The following is a 13,994-nucleotide window of genomic DNA, read 5'->3' as shown; positions in this document are numbered from 1 at the left end:
TGGAAAATATGAGTGTTCGGTTTTTGCCAAAGTTGTCGTTAATACTTTTTGCCTGAAAGGCGAACAAATAAAATATATACAGGCGTTTCTTAGGCAAATACTTGTCTGTTAAAGGTTTTGGAAAGAGGGCTTTTGCAGGGGCTGCAGTTTAGTCCTGTACTCCTGATTAACCTGGTGCAAATAGCTGGAAGCGTGTGAGAAAAACAGAGATGCAGCATGCTTATATTTCAGTGTCAGGAGTTATGAAAGCTGAGAGTTTTTTTAAAAGATCACTTAATTTTTGAATCTTGAAAAAGTAAAACTTGTCATGGAATTCACACTAGTGCTTTTTCAGTAAGGACTGTAAAAGAAGCAATTAAATAGTTGTCCAAATATGCACTAAAAGCACCTTGGCATTTAGAGAGAATTGATTCTTTGAGAAAGAAGGCAAATATTGACAAGCTATATTTTTATATTTATTGAATATGAATCTAATTTGGCAGTTGTTGCAATCAATAGGAAACGCCCCATTATGCTCTGTATGGGATATCTCATATGTTGTATATTTATCAGCACCTCAAGCTACAAGTGTTTACAACTGTTTCATGCAGAACTTCAGTTTGCACCATGTACTTCAATGATGCACTTATAAAGGAGTTTTTAAACTCTGGAATTAATCACTTGAGAATTCACAGACAGTTTTGGGAAGCGAACAAACTTATAAAGCTTTATTTGTAAAGCTCTGTGTTTTAAATCCTGGAATTCACTGAGAGAATGCGAATCTCATGTGTGGATGCTGCAGAAATCCTCAGGTTGTGACTCTTTGTGCTTTGCTCCTGCAGAATGTGAGAACTTCTTGGAGGATGGGCTGAGCAGCGTCTGTGCCTCGTCACAGAGTGGTCTGAAAAGAGAGTCTGGGAGTGAGTCTGACCTCTTCCCCTTGCCTGGTGATGGGATGGAAGACCTGGTCTTTGGGAAGGTAAAAAAGCCTGGTTGGGATATGGTTAAAAAAGCCCCTGGTAAACCCCTACAGCCCACACAGATTATCTTGGTTTCACTGGTGAGTTGGAAACCTGGAAGTGATTATCCTGGAACCAAATAGATGGCAAGGATCCGGTCTCCTCCTCGGATGCAGCAACATGAGGGATGTATTTACTTGCAGCAGAATTCCAAAATCTGTGCAGCCCCCAATGGTTAAAAAAAATGGAAGTAATTTTGTCTGTCCAAAAGTAAATCAGGCACCAGAGGAACAGTTGAAAAGGTGGATTTTCTTGCAAGGTCATTAGGGATTGCACAGATGATATGAAATCCATCCTCAACTCTTGTAGAAAGAGCTTTTCTCCAGCAAACCGTGACCTCTGTGCTGACACCTTCAGATTTATATGCTGTAATTCTCAGAGGAGCCAGTGTTTTTCTGTAAATTCAGTGTCAAAGGAAGGAAACACTCATTCTAAATACTTCAGGCCAATTCCAGGGAATAGTTTTGTTGCCTAGGTGACATACCTCTAATGCCTGTTTGCGTGCAAGTAGAATGAAAGTGTTTTCAAGTTTGCTCGAAATCAACAACAGAAGTCATTGCTAACTTTAGTCATCCCTGTGCCCTTTGTGTTGCTGAGGAGGAGTGGGAGAGACCTGAGAGACAGAGCTGGCCTCCTGAGCAGAAGATGCCTCCCTTTGGCATCAGTCTTTTGCATTTACGTCAGAGCATCCTGAATTTATTCAGGGGGTCATTAGGCTTTTGCTCTTGAAGAATCATCTTGCTGTAATTTGTGTTCTTCTTGGCATAAGCAGAAGATGCAAAAGCATCCAGAAAGAATTGAGTGATGTAGAATCAAAAGGGACGTGACCCTTCTTTAGGGCAGCCATCACTGTGGTCTCCATGAAATCCCACTCCTTGCTTCAGCTGCAGCTCACAGGTTTGAGCAGGCACAGCTCCTATTCTGAAAAACTTAACTCTCAGAGTAGCTTTCACACTGGCTTTCCGAGAAATGTATTGAATGAAACAGAATTGTGTTTGCTGCAATAAAATGAGATGGTGGTGAATATTTTCCAGCAGGATGGGAAACACCACAGCCGAGGCTCAGTGATCTCATGTGCTATAAATGAACAGTAAAGTCATCCTTAATGCACGTGGTAGGGCACAGAGATCACCAGCCTCACCCTTTCCCATCCTGCTGTCAAGAGGATCTGGGGCCCTGGATTGTCGGAGTACAAGGCTGTTTGGCAGAGCAGGCTGTCTTCAGTTCCCCTGTGTAGAGTGACAGGGATTGCAACAGCCAGCAGCCATTTCAGTCTGGTTTAATGCTTGTGGGGGAAAGTGTGGGGCAAGAGTGCAGTGGGAACACAGCAAATTTTATATTAGACAAAATTTTAGCTTTTCCCCTTTCTTATGTGCAAAGTTTCCTTCTTCAAGTAGGAGAAAGAAAGAAAGATTCAAATGTAACCAGAATAGGTATGGCAGGGATGCCATAGCCAAGGGAGGAGGTGGTGGGGAAAGCAGATCTTCAGTTGCCAGTGGAGAGAGAGCAGAGGCAGGAACTTTTTTTTCTTTGTAGAAAGATAATTTCTTAATTTAGTAGCCTCTGCATTGTTCTCATTATGCAGTGGGTTGCAGACTTTGCCTTCAAATGGTTTCAAAAGGTTCCTGAGTTGAGTTTAGGAAGTTATTCAAAGCTAATCTCAGCCTCAGTTGCTTTGTCTTTGTTTTCCTGACCAATTTGTTTCCTTGTCTCCTTTCTCAGGATTTATCTGAGTATTTTTTCTACAATTAAAGTTATTTCTAAAGGACCAGAAAAACTAATTTAGTGTTGTGAGCTTGTTCCCTAATTAAATCTTTTTTGGTTTTACAGTACTGAATCCAGGTGGTAGAAATGCAAATTATAGATATTTTTAATGACCGCCAAAAAAAGCGGTGGCTGTAATCTTCTGCCCGAAAAATATTGTAAGGTGACTGTCTTGGCTGTAGTTTATTTATAAACCTATGAAATAGGACCGTTTCTGTATCAAATTGGGAAGAGACAGAATATGTTTATGAACAAAAAGAGGATCTCAAACCTTTCAGTGTCATGGTGATTATTGTTATTACTAGTTAGGTCCTTGTTTCCCCTTTCGGTGGAGCAAGAGTTGAACTTTTGTCTACTAGAGTTGTTTTTTGGTTTTAGTTTTTTTTTTTTGGGGGGGGGGGTTTGTTTGTTTGTTTTTGTTGGTTTTTTTTACTGTAGAAGTAACTTCTTCTCTGCTAACTGCTTAATGCATTAAAATAAATGTAGGAAGAGCAAGTTCCTCTCTGTCCAGGGGCTTTGGGCTGCTTCATTAGACATCACTTGAAATTCATGGATAGAAAGCCCTGTTCTGTCCCCAGACCATGAAGAATTGGGGTCTGTGAAGTCACAAAATCTACAGGTGCCTTACCCTGTCCCTGGTGTTTGAGTGTGCTCCTCTCCCATCTCCTTCACTTCTCCTGTGCTTGTTTCTTTTCTTTCTCTTTCTGAAGTTTGTGTGCTGAGCTGTGGAACATGAGCTGTCAGGTTCAGGAAATGTGAGCACTAAACCCTGCCCTTTTTTCCAGACCTTGCAGGCTGTCACTGAGATGCAGAAGTTGCTTCCAAGTCTATGGCTTCAGCAAAATGTTTTAATTTCTTTTCTTTTTTTTTTTTTTTTTTTTTTGCGTCAGCACTTCATTCCCATGTCCTCGTCATCCCGCTTTTCCCTCTCTGTCCCAGACAGCCATCTGGGTAAGCTTTGCAGCATCCTCCTTCTTGAATGATTAATGCTGCATAAGGTCATTTCTCACAATCATCTGGCAACATCCTGGGGTGGAGCCCATACGCTTTGCTCATCTTAACTTTGAACCAGCCACTGAAGTCCAGCGTTACTGGGAAGCTTCTTAATGTGCCTCTTGGGAAATGATTCAGATAAAGGGAGTCAGGAACCCACAGATCGTTGCCAAAGGAAGGGGTTGCAACTCAGAGTCTTGAATATTGTTTATTTTCTGCATTTGTTTTGGTTTGCTCAAAGAAAATAACTACGTAGATGCTTTGCATTTATTTTTTCAGAGTTGTTGTATCTCCTAAAAAAAAAGCAAACAGAAAAAAGCCCAGGAGCTATGCAAAAAAAAAAAAAACAAACCCCAAAGGAATAAAAATTTTAAGGGAAAGGCTTTCACCTCCACTCCAAATCATAAAAGTTATGATAAATAATTAATAAAAAGCCACTGTTGGGGTTAATTTTAAGGAACCTGGAGCCATAGGCAAATCCAAATCAAAAATTACTCTTCTGGTTTATATATCAAGCCAACTAAAGGTGTTGAGTCCTTTAGTGGAATGACATTCCTAAAAAACTTCAAGATTCCAAGTTTTATTTTTTTTCATCTTCTTTTTTAAAATACTCTAACACCTTTAATGTGTTTGAAGATCAGGAGACAAAGAAAGTTTGTGTCTCACACTTTGCATGTTGTCATAATGGAAATGACTGAAAGAACATTTTAATTACTCATATCAAGACCTCCTACAGTGGAGGGATTTAGTTGAAGACGTTATCTTATACCCCCGCCATCCCAGTGATTTCTGTTATCCCTAGATTATGGATATCCCTATTCATGGAGAAGTACATGTGTCCTTTCTCAGAATACTCACTTCTACACCTTTACTTATTTTTTTCTTAGAAGCTTCTCAGCAAGTATTGAGGGCAAAGAAAATGCCTATTAGCAAACGTCTGTAAAGACTCTTTTTGGCCACGAGGTTTATGGTCACATGTAGTCCTGAATTCATTGAGGTGCAATCCAGCAAGCCTAACTTGAAGAAAATTAGTATTTCTTTAATATTTCTTTTTTCCTGTAAGAAATGAACACATTCTGTTCTTCAAACATGCTGTTTTCTTACTCAAATAGGATTAAAGAGCTATGCATACATACTGGCCAGATGGCTGATTTTTTGCAGTGGTGACTACAATATAGATGTTTTAGATGTGTCAGCCACACTTGGCATTTTTCAGACAGAGTCGCCTTTCATATTAACTGTTTTCCTTTGTTTCAAAAGAAAAAAAATCATTGAAATGACGGCAGAATATTTTTAGAAGAATGAGCATGAGCCACAAGTTCAAGGGAATTGTTTATTGTGTTCTGTCGTCAGTTGAATGCTCAAGGTAAAAGTTAAAAAGGACCAAGTGTATTTCCCTTTTTTCAAACATCTCCTTGAACTGCATTTTGCGATAAAAGCCCTGAATCTTCCTTGTTAGGGAAGTGGGTTTTGTTGTGCCTTTCAAACTGCAGCAGTATTCTCATGTGGGAAATAAAAATTCCTCTTTTTACTCTAATTCCTCCCTATTTAATTTGGTGTTCTGCACTATTGTTTCTAGATTTGCATGCAGATTGAAAGTGTCCAAATTGTCCCATACTTCACCCAGCTGATGGGGTGAAGTCAGTCCTCTCCTCTCCTGCTCTGCTGTCCCAGTCCCAGAATCACAGAATGGTTTGGGTTGGAAGGGACTTCAAAGCTCATCTTGTTCCAGCCCCCTGCCATGGGCAGGGGCACCTTCCACTAGACCAGGTTGCTCCATGGCCCCATCCAGTATGATCTAATGTCTGACAGTATTTTTCTGTCTTAGAAAAGTGGCAGACTGTTTCCTCCGCTGTAGGAGTGTTATCCGTATACTGACTAGTTGATTTGTCTGTATTTAAGCAATTCAGTAAGCTCTCATCATGAGTCACACAAATATCAGATTATCTTGAATACCGCTGAACGTCATCAAAAACTTCACAGGGCTTCCATTTCAGTTTTCTTTAAACCTCAGCTTCCTATTCAAATGTATCAAACCCGGTAGTTTACTAGTTTACAGAACATAGTTTTCTGAAATCCGCTATTAATATTTGACATACCTTAACATGAAGTGAATGTTTGTGGAGGGATGTATTTTTAGTGTGGTTTTTTAATGCTTTGTGTTTAAAAGGTTCTTGTACTTCAGTGTTGTGCTGTGGATGCTGTTTTTTGTTGGGTTTTTTTTTCCCTCTGTTTCCCTTTGATGGATGTGAGAGGGGAGGCAAGTGTGACAGCATTTACTTAAACCTTCTCAGGAGCATTATTGCATACCTGTTAAACTGAACTAAGAATAAAAAATAGCTAAGCTTGAAATAGGGCTTCTCTCTGAATAGTGAAATACTCAATTAGAAGATTTTTTTTAGTATCTCCATTTCTATTTGTTCAGTTAAATAAATAGCTTATAGCTTGCAGTGTGTGTTCCTCAAATAAAGCACAGAAAAACAAAGTCTCTGGACTGTTTAATACTGCTTCTGCTTATTCTTCCCTCCATGTGGTCTGATGCCCATCTTTCCCTTCCAAGAACAGGATTTTGTATCCAGTTGTCTTCTGCCAAATGCTTGCTGACAGCCTGCAGCCCTTGGAGCACTCAGCTCCTGCCCAGCCCCCCGAGCCCTGTGTGAGGACAATTAACCACCTTTTGCTGAATGCTCTGTTGTGTATGGGCCTGACAGAGCACTCTGCTTGTTATTATTTTAAATGATAACAGCACAGGGCTCTGCAGGAGGATAAATTGAAACTTCCCATGTCAGTCCCTCGGGGCAAACACCATTTCAGACTGAAGGTGATGTCAGAGAGATGCTTGTGTTTTTTATGGTGGCCACAGGGAACACGGAATAGCACAGGCTCTGCTGGGGCTGTATGGTCAGCATGTGGCCTTTGGCCAGAGAGAACCAGTTTGGCATCTACATACTGCTCTTGGAGCAAACTAAACCCCAAAATTACAGTATGACTCAAAATCTCTATTTAATACAGTGTGGCTGATCCTGTAGAGCAATCTTCTTTGATGACAGTTGGATTTGAAAAATGCTGCAAACCCTGGTATTAACTTTCTGCTTAATGGAAAGTAGTTGGGGATGGGGAATTAAACTTTTCTTTTTTTCTGTCTGTTTTCTGCTACTGAGTAATTCTCTCTTTCGTGTTGCATGATGCAGTGCAGCAGTGCATTGCCCTTGAGCTCTGCAAGCCCATCCCAGTCCCACAGGAGAGGCTGGAGTTTGTCATCAGGAGCTGTGATGACCCCCTTCCCCATTACTTGCTCTCAGTAAACCTTTGGCAGTTTTATGGCACCTTGATTGATAACAGGTTTAGCCAGAAATGGTGAGAGGAACAGGATTTGCTGTGCGGGATGAAATATAGAATTGGGGAGAGGAAGGCAAGCAGAGGATCTGAGCTGGGAGCCTGGCTAATGGCAGCCAGGGACTTTTGGGGTAGAAGAGATCATGCTGCAGAACACTTCAACCTCTTTTGAAACCAGAGCAAAAAGTCTCAGTTCTATGATGGTTAATTTGCCTTATGCCATCGACTAAGAAATCTCTTAGCTCGTGTGAAATATAAAATATTTGCATTTATTTAAAATGTTAAATGTATTTACTTCACTGGAAGTGTTCAGGGCCAGCCTGGATGGGTCTTTGAACAACCTGATCTGGTGAACAATGTTCCTGCCCACGGCAAGGGTGTTGGACTAGCTTATCTCTAGAGGTCCCTTCCAACCCAAACCAGTCTGTGATTCCACTTTAATTTATTTTGAGTTTTTCTTACCCCCAGCAGCCTGAAGAGGAGCAGTCTGCGTGCGATGTCACCAGCTCCAGCTCCTCTGCGGATGACACCGTGTCCCTGGAGAGGAACTCATCCCTGGGCAGCGACACCTCCCTCCCCTTCCCACCCGCAGGGAGCTTCTCCCAGCCCAAGGACAGGCACAGCCTGGGTGGCAGCTGCACCAACATGGTGTCCTCAGAGGGAGGGGAGAAGGAAGAGGAGCTGGACAGCATCACAGATGTGCCCACTCCTTCCTCCGTCCTGCGTAGCTCCATGCGGCCGCTGTCTCCGTTCCGCCGGCACAGCTGGGGGCCGGGCAAGAATGCCACCAACGAGGCAGAAATCAACCAGAGGAGGTGAGTGAAGAGCTGCTTTGGTTTACTCTGCACCCACTCATGCATATTTATCTGAGATTTAAACCCGGCATGATAAAACTGAAGAGTTATCAGAAGCGAGCAGTTCACTTTTGAGTATTTCTTTTTCATTTGAAGAGGTTAAGACAATCTCCTAATGTATGTTTGTTTGGTTTTTCTTAAACTGACTTTCAGGATTAAAGTACTTAATTCCTATAGTGTGCTTGAGCTTCCCAGAGTAAGTGGAATTACCTCGGGACAGGTCTTCCATTAGAACTGTCACCACCCCTTTATGTACAAAGGAATTACTGGAATGTTAAATCTCACTGACCACAGAATAAACATCACTATTATTTCTCTGGTTGTATTAAGAGTTAACACAGACACCAGGGTTTAAAAAAATTCTGTGGAAGCTCTTCATAATGGTGAGATGAGTCCTCCCTGTTTCACACCATTGGTTCCACCTCAGTCTCTCATGGACAGTGAGTTCCACCTAACTCATCACTGATGTCCCTGGTGTTGTTCAGGAGGATTCAAAAGGGAAGTTTTCCCATCTGTTCTTCCAGAAGGTACAAGAGGGAGAGATGTACGAGCTATGTGAGTGTGTCCATGCTGGTGCCAAGTGACTGTGGGAGGAAAAGTTGCCCAGTCCCCCATTTCAGTGGGGAAGAAGATGAAATAAAGGAATAGTAATTGGTGTGAGGTTCCCTGCCATGCCCTGCATAGTTTAGTATTTGGGCTGTGTGATGCTTGGGGCCAAACCCTGTGTATTCTGAGCCCAGTGGAGGTTTGGCCAGTGTTTTCAATGTGCTTTAATGGCCTCAGAGCAGGAATGGGCCAGCTGCTTTAGCAGGGTCAGAATGCCATATCCTCCCTACAGCTCACAGAGGCTGCAGGCCCAGGTGTACAGGGCAGTGCCACTCTCTGGCTGCCTGTTGTGTCCTCATGGCAGACATTCTGCTGTTAACAGAAACAGAGCCATTGCATGTGGGGCGGCATGGCAATAAGTTAAAACTGGCCTCTCCAGACAGGTTCCTGAAAATGGTTACTGACCCTTTTGGATGATCCAGGGAGAGGCAGCAGCCTCCCATCAGGAACATATGCATCCTATACACACAGCAGCTGTGGGTGTCACTAAAGGAGTATCATAGACCCTTCAGGTTTTAAAGTTGATGTTGAAAACCGTTCAGGATCCTCTAAGTAACATACAGTGAAAGATTTTTATTGTTATTGTTGTTGTTCTTGTTCTTCTTGTTGTTTAACACTGTCACCTTTTTTGGACTTCATTCCTGGTCCCCAGGTAATATTTAAATAAGTTAAATAATGCCCATTAATTTTTAAAAGCAACAAAAGAGTCAGCATACCTGCAGGTTTATGACAGAATGAGTCCATAAGCTCATAAACTCATTTGGGAGACTTATTTTTAAGTGTAGGGGCTGATGCATAAGGATTTCTGAGGGTAATAAACTGCATAGCTGTTTTCACTGCTAGCACTGAACAGATGGGGTTAAATTCTCCTGCATCGCACTTTGGAGGATGTTTCTGATATGGGAAAATGCATTCATTGTAAATGTAAGAAAATCTGAGTTAAAGGAACAGTAATTCTTCTCGTGTGTTCTCACATACAGCTGCAGCTACATAAGGATAGCTGTCATGTAGGATAATTAAAAAAGAAAAGCTGGGTGGGTCTGTGGTGCTGATTAGATTCATGTTCGGTTTTATGCTTCTTTTAGAAAGGAATTTGGATTATTTGCTGTGTCGTTTTGTTGTTTTCTTTGTTCTTTTCATATGTGGCTGTTGTGATGTTGAGACTCTGGTTGCTTAGTGAGAAACAACAAATACTGAGGAAGTGAAGTGCAAACAAGTGACTTTTCACTCAAATCAGTTAAATTTGGAGTGTTTGCTTATTCATTTATTTCACGTGCAGTAGATGCTTTTCCAGTTGAAAGGGAAAAGTCCCTGTTGCAACTTGACTTTTGCAAACCTTCGAAGTGGACTAACACTGAGCACAAGCCTTGGCTGAGGTTTGCCCTGCTGATGAGCTGGATCTGTGCTGCTCCCACCACCCTTTGTGCTCCCTCCCATCCTCTGGGCACCTCTGGCACTTCTCTGCTCTGTAGGTGAGCAGATTGCACTCACTAAATGAGGAGAAAAATAACCAAATAAAGTGTAATTTCCACCAAAACCAGCCCAAGGATCAGGACTGGGCTGTGCAGCCAGGAAGAGGAATGGGGTGACAGAAAGCACCATCACCTGAGCTCTGAGTGGTGCTTCCTGCCCCAGCAACGACTTGCAACCCCCATCCACACCAAAAATTGTCCTAACCTTGATGGCAAAGCTAAATCAAGAGGTGCTGATACAGGACCCAAAAAGCCTACAGAAAAAAAAAAATCAGCCTTTTGTAAAATTTGTCTTTTCCACTGTTACATGTTTTCTGTTTGTAAGAGGGATGAGCATAAAATTTTGTTCACAGAAAAGATCAGGGAAAAAGAATAATAACCTTAAATGAAATGTGAAAAGATGCTCAGTTCCCCTTCACTTCCTGTCTTTCCTCAAATGCACTTCACAGATAATCCTTGTGTGTACATTTTACTATTAAAAATACAAAGAAAACCAACAAGGCTGCACAAAAGGATGTTCATCCTTCAGTTAATTCCTGACATTCTTAGTGGATTTGAAATGCCTGTCTTTCAGCAGTGCTGCAGTGCATGTTAAAAGTCCAGGCTGGGCAAAGAAACACCCTCATGTTTCACTGATGGATTAAGCACTGCAAAACTGGAGCTGGTGTTAATCACTTTTGCTAACAGCTTCTGTCAAAGAGTTTGGCCTTACCTAAACTTTAAAGTGACCTGGCTTTGGCAGCAGCAGAGTTGCCAATTGGTCAATACCTGTGCAGCCTTCTTTCTGAACAAAATAAAACCAACCAAACCCCAGATTTATTTGTAGAAGAGAGGAGAAACACAGAGACTCATTGCTTCATTTCATATTTCATTTTGTGTTTTCCCTGTATGTCCATTCCCTCTGTGTGTTGGGGATATTAATCCTTTAGCTGCCATTTGTTATTTTTTTTTTTTTTTATTCAAGCTGCTGACCATTCTCCATGATTCATTTTCAGTTCAATGCGAATTCTGGGGGATGGTATAAAGAAGCCTCCCATTCATAGGAGAAGGTACAAAGCCAACTAATGTGACTAACTGTTTTGTGTTTGAATGTCTACTAACTCCATTCTCTCATGTTAGTAAACCTGTAGTAGCTCTGGAAGTGTTGGCCTTAGAGCTGTGCATCCCACCTGGCTGCTTCCTCTCTCCAGTTTGACCCAGGGCAGGTTTTGTGCCCCCCAGAGCACATGCTCGAGCTGCTTTCACCAGGACATTACGTTAATAATGAAGAGAAATCGCAGTTACTATTTTGTTGGCCCTTGCCATATATAAGATTTGGAGTTGGTGAAAACAGTGGTTTACCTGGGAACATGTGTGTGGTTTGGATTTAAAGCACATCAGAGACTCCTGGCAAGACTTGGAGGGGATGGGTCAGACACCATCTCAGAGTTGGAGAATACTCTGCAGATCTGCAGCTGGTTGGATTAAATGGCTTTAATTTTGCTCTTTAGATGGTTTTTATAACCATCCTCCTAAAAAATAGAAAATAAGGTGTGTTTTTCTCTTTACTTCATGTGTTTTTCCTTTCCATAACAAACTTTAAGTTTCTCATCCATCCCACAAATACACAGTTCAACTCATGTAACCTTTGCATTGGCTATTAGTATATAAAAGAAGATGCTTAATTTTTGACACAGCAGATGTGGACTGTCCACACTTACACATCTTAGGCTAAATAAAAAAGTTGAACTTCTGCTGTTCAGTGGTTCTGAAAGTGCAGAGGAATGTGAAAAGAACATTACCATGATGTTATGACCAAAAAAATCACCGTGCCTCTCCATGCATCAGCATCAATGAACCCTAGCAGTACTGTACAGTTCAAAATAATACTCTTAAAAAAGAATTTTTTAAAAAAGGCACAAGAAAGAACATGCTTTTTTACTTCTAAGAAGCCACTTCATTTGCATCATTGCAGGAAGCAGTGCAGTGCTTGTCTTCTCAGCTCATGCAAATGAACTTTTTTTTAATCAGTAGTCTCTTAAGGCTCCTCTGTAGGAACTCTGTTAGTATTTAGAGTCAAAATACCCTGAAACACTGAGCTTATATGTAGAATAAAGAAAATGTCTAGAATACCTGGTCATATCTGAAATGTGCGATAATCCTTTGTCACTTTTTCTGGTCTCTAAACCATTTTGGAATCATCCTCTTTAACCCCACTTGTGGAGCAGGAGCCTGAAACTGATTCCAGCAGGTTATGCTCTCCCTCAAGGCTGATGTAGATAAAAGCTCATCCTCCTCCCCAAACTGTCTTCTGTAAAGGAATTTTGCATGCTCTGCATTGATCCTTTTAGGATTTTATGGTGTCGCCAACAGGCTGTGGGTGATGCAGTCCCTGCAGGACTGTGATTCTGCAGGAGTGCTTTCCACAGCCTTTGCCAACAGATCCCCTTCCTTCCTTCCTTCTCCAAGATCTTAACACTTCCGGGCTCCCTCCTACATATGTAGGGCTCCTCTTCTTCCCTCCCTCTACTTTTCTACTTCCCTCCCCTGCAGTTTTAGCATTTGGGATCATCACCATAACATGGCAGTGGTCAGGAATAGAGGCATCCTTTAAAGTCTAGTGTAAACATTTTATGATTTCTTTAACGAGGAGAATCTTCTTTCCTTCCATTGGAAAGGGACCACACAAAAATGAGTAGCTTTGGAAAGCAAGGTGACAGAAGCATATCCCAAAGGGTCCACCAAGCTCAGTGCTCTCGTGGCCACAAGCAGATGGCGTGGGGAATCATGTGTGACACCTTCCTTGGAATGCTTTCTCTATTGCCCCTGCGCAGGTCTGAGTGACCCAGGCCTGAGAGTGCAGGCTGTGTGTGATGGGGATGGATTTCCCATGGCCTGGACTTGGTTCCTCTATGACTTCACACACGTATTTAGTCCCTGCCACCCCCCACTAATACTTAAACATCTGCCATTGTGGTTGAATTGGGTGAGGATGATGAAGTACTTGGAAATACTGGCATGTTATGGGAAGGAATATTTTCATGAAGAATGTTTATAGTACTGTGCTGAGAGCTCCTGGTGAAGCACACCTGGGGGCTTTTGGGTGCAAAGCTTTTGGTGTATCCTCACCCAGTTAACATCCTTTATAAAACAGGCAGCAATTATTGAACACTCTTCCAGGATGTTTCCAATTGTCAAATCCTTCCAGAATGTTTCCAGTGTTGCACTGTGTGTGGAAACAATATGAGGACTTGGCATGACATGATGCATTCAGTGGGTTTAAATCTTCGTCTGTGCCCTCAGAGGCCTCTGGCACTCAAAATTTCTTGTCCAGGAGGGCTTAAATTTGTTCTGCCCTTTTCATGGACTCCTGTCATGGAGCAAAGTGTGCTCTGGCCATGTCCCCTCCTTGCATGGATCTCAGACCAGAACCTGGGAGCAGGACTTGTGCTTATGCAAAATTCCCTTCACACAATGTATGCTTCCTGAACAGCTTTTTCAGGATTTAGGGATCATTTAAATGTCATAGCTGATAAGAAGATGGATTTCTCTGTTTCTGCAAAACCTGCAATTGGGCCATGAGCTAACAGAGAAAAAATAACAAAAGCAGTCTAAAATAATAACCAAAATATTTGCATTCTGTATTTGCATTTCTTATGTCTTTCATGATGCAGCTTTGGGACTCTTTTGGGGAATGAGAACTGAAAGGTTTTTTAGTTAGAAGCACTCTTGATTTAATCTCAAGTTAATAGTAAGATTAGCCTGTTTTTTCCTTCCAGCCTCTTTCACTGACTGGCTCTGCATCATTTAAGAATGTGTCTTTCTCCTTATTTTTTCCAATCATAGCCTGAGGTTATTAATATTTCTGTGGTGGGTACTTACACTGTGAAATACCTGTAAGGAATTCTTTTTCTGATTTGAGGATGAGCGTTACCAGGAAAATACTAATCATTACTAACACAATGGCTGTGTGTAATTACTTTAAAATTGGC

General features: G+C 41.7%; 1 protein-coding gene across 6 annotated transcripts in view; it reads left to right on the top strand.

Annotated features, from left to right (window-relative positions):
- AKAP13 (A-kinase anchoring protein 13) overlaps positions 1-13,994 on the top strand; it is a 95,132-nt gene that overhangs the window by 36,840 nt on the left and 44,298 nt on the right. For 4 of the 6 annotated variants that reach the window (XM_066196716.1, XM_066196714.1, XM_066196717.1 and 1 more), the window contains 3 exons: positions 822-958; positions 7,560-7,906; positions 11,019-11,072. In XM_066196716.1, the coding sequence (XP_066052813.1) occupies positions 822-958; positions 7,560-7,906; positions 11,019-11,072 (538 nt within the window). The remainder of the gene's footprint in view (positions 1-821; positions 959-7,559; positions 7,907-11,018; positions 11,073-13,994) is intronic. The other 2 variants (XM_066196718.1, XM_066196719.1) reach the window with 1 other exon arrangement.

Source organism: Chamaea fasciata, unplaced genomic scaffold (genome assembly GCF_029207755.1).
Source record: "Chamaea fasciata isolate MVZ Bird 193981 ecotype frontalis unplaced genomic scaffold, bChaFas1.0.hap1 SCAF_14, whole genome shotgun sequence".
Classification (NCBI taxonomy): Eukaryota; Metazoa; Chordata; class Aves; order Passeriformes; family Sylviidae; genus Chamaea; species Chamaea fasciata.
Note: the sequence above shows the minus strand (reverse complement) of the source record. Positions and strands in the feature narration are given on the sequence as shown.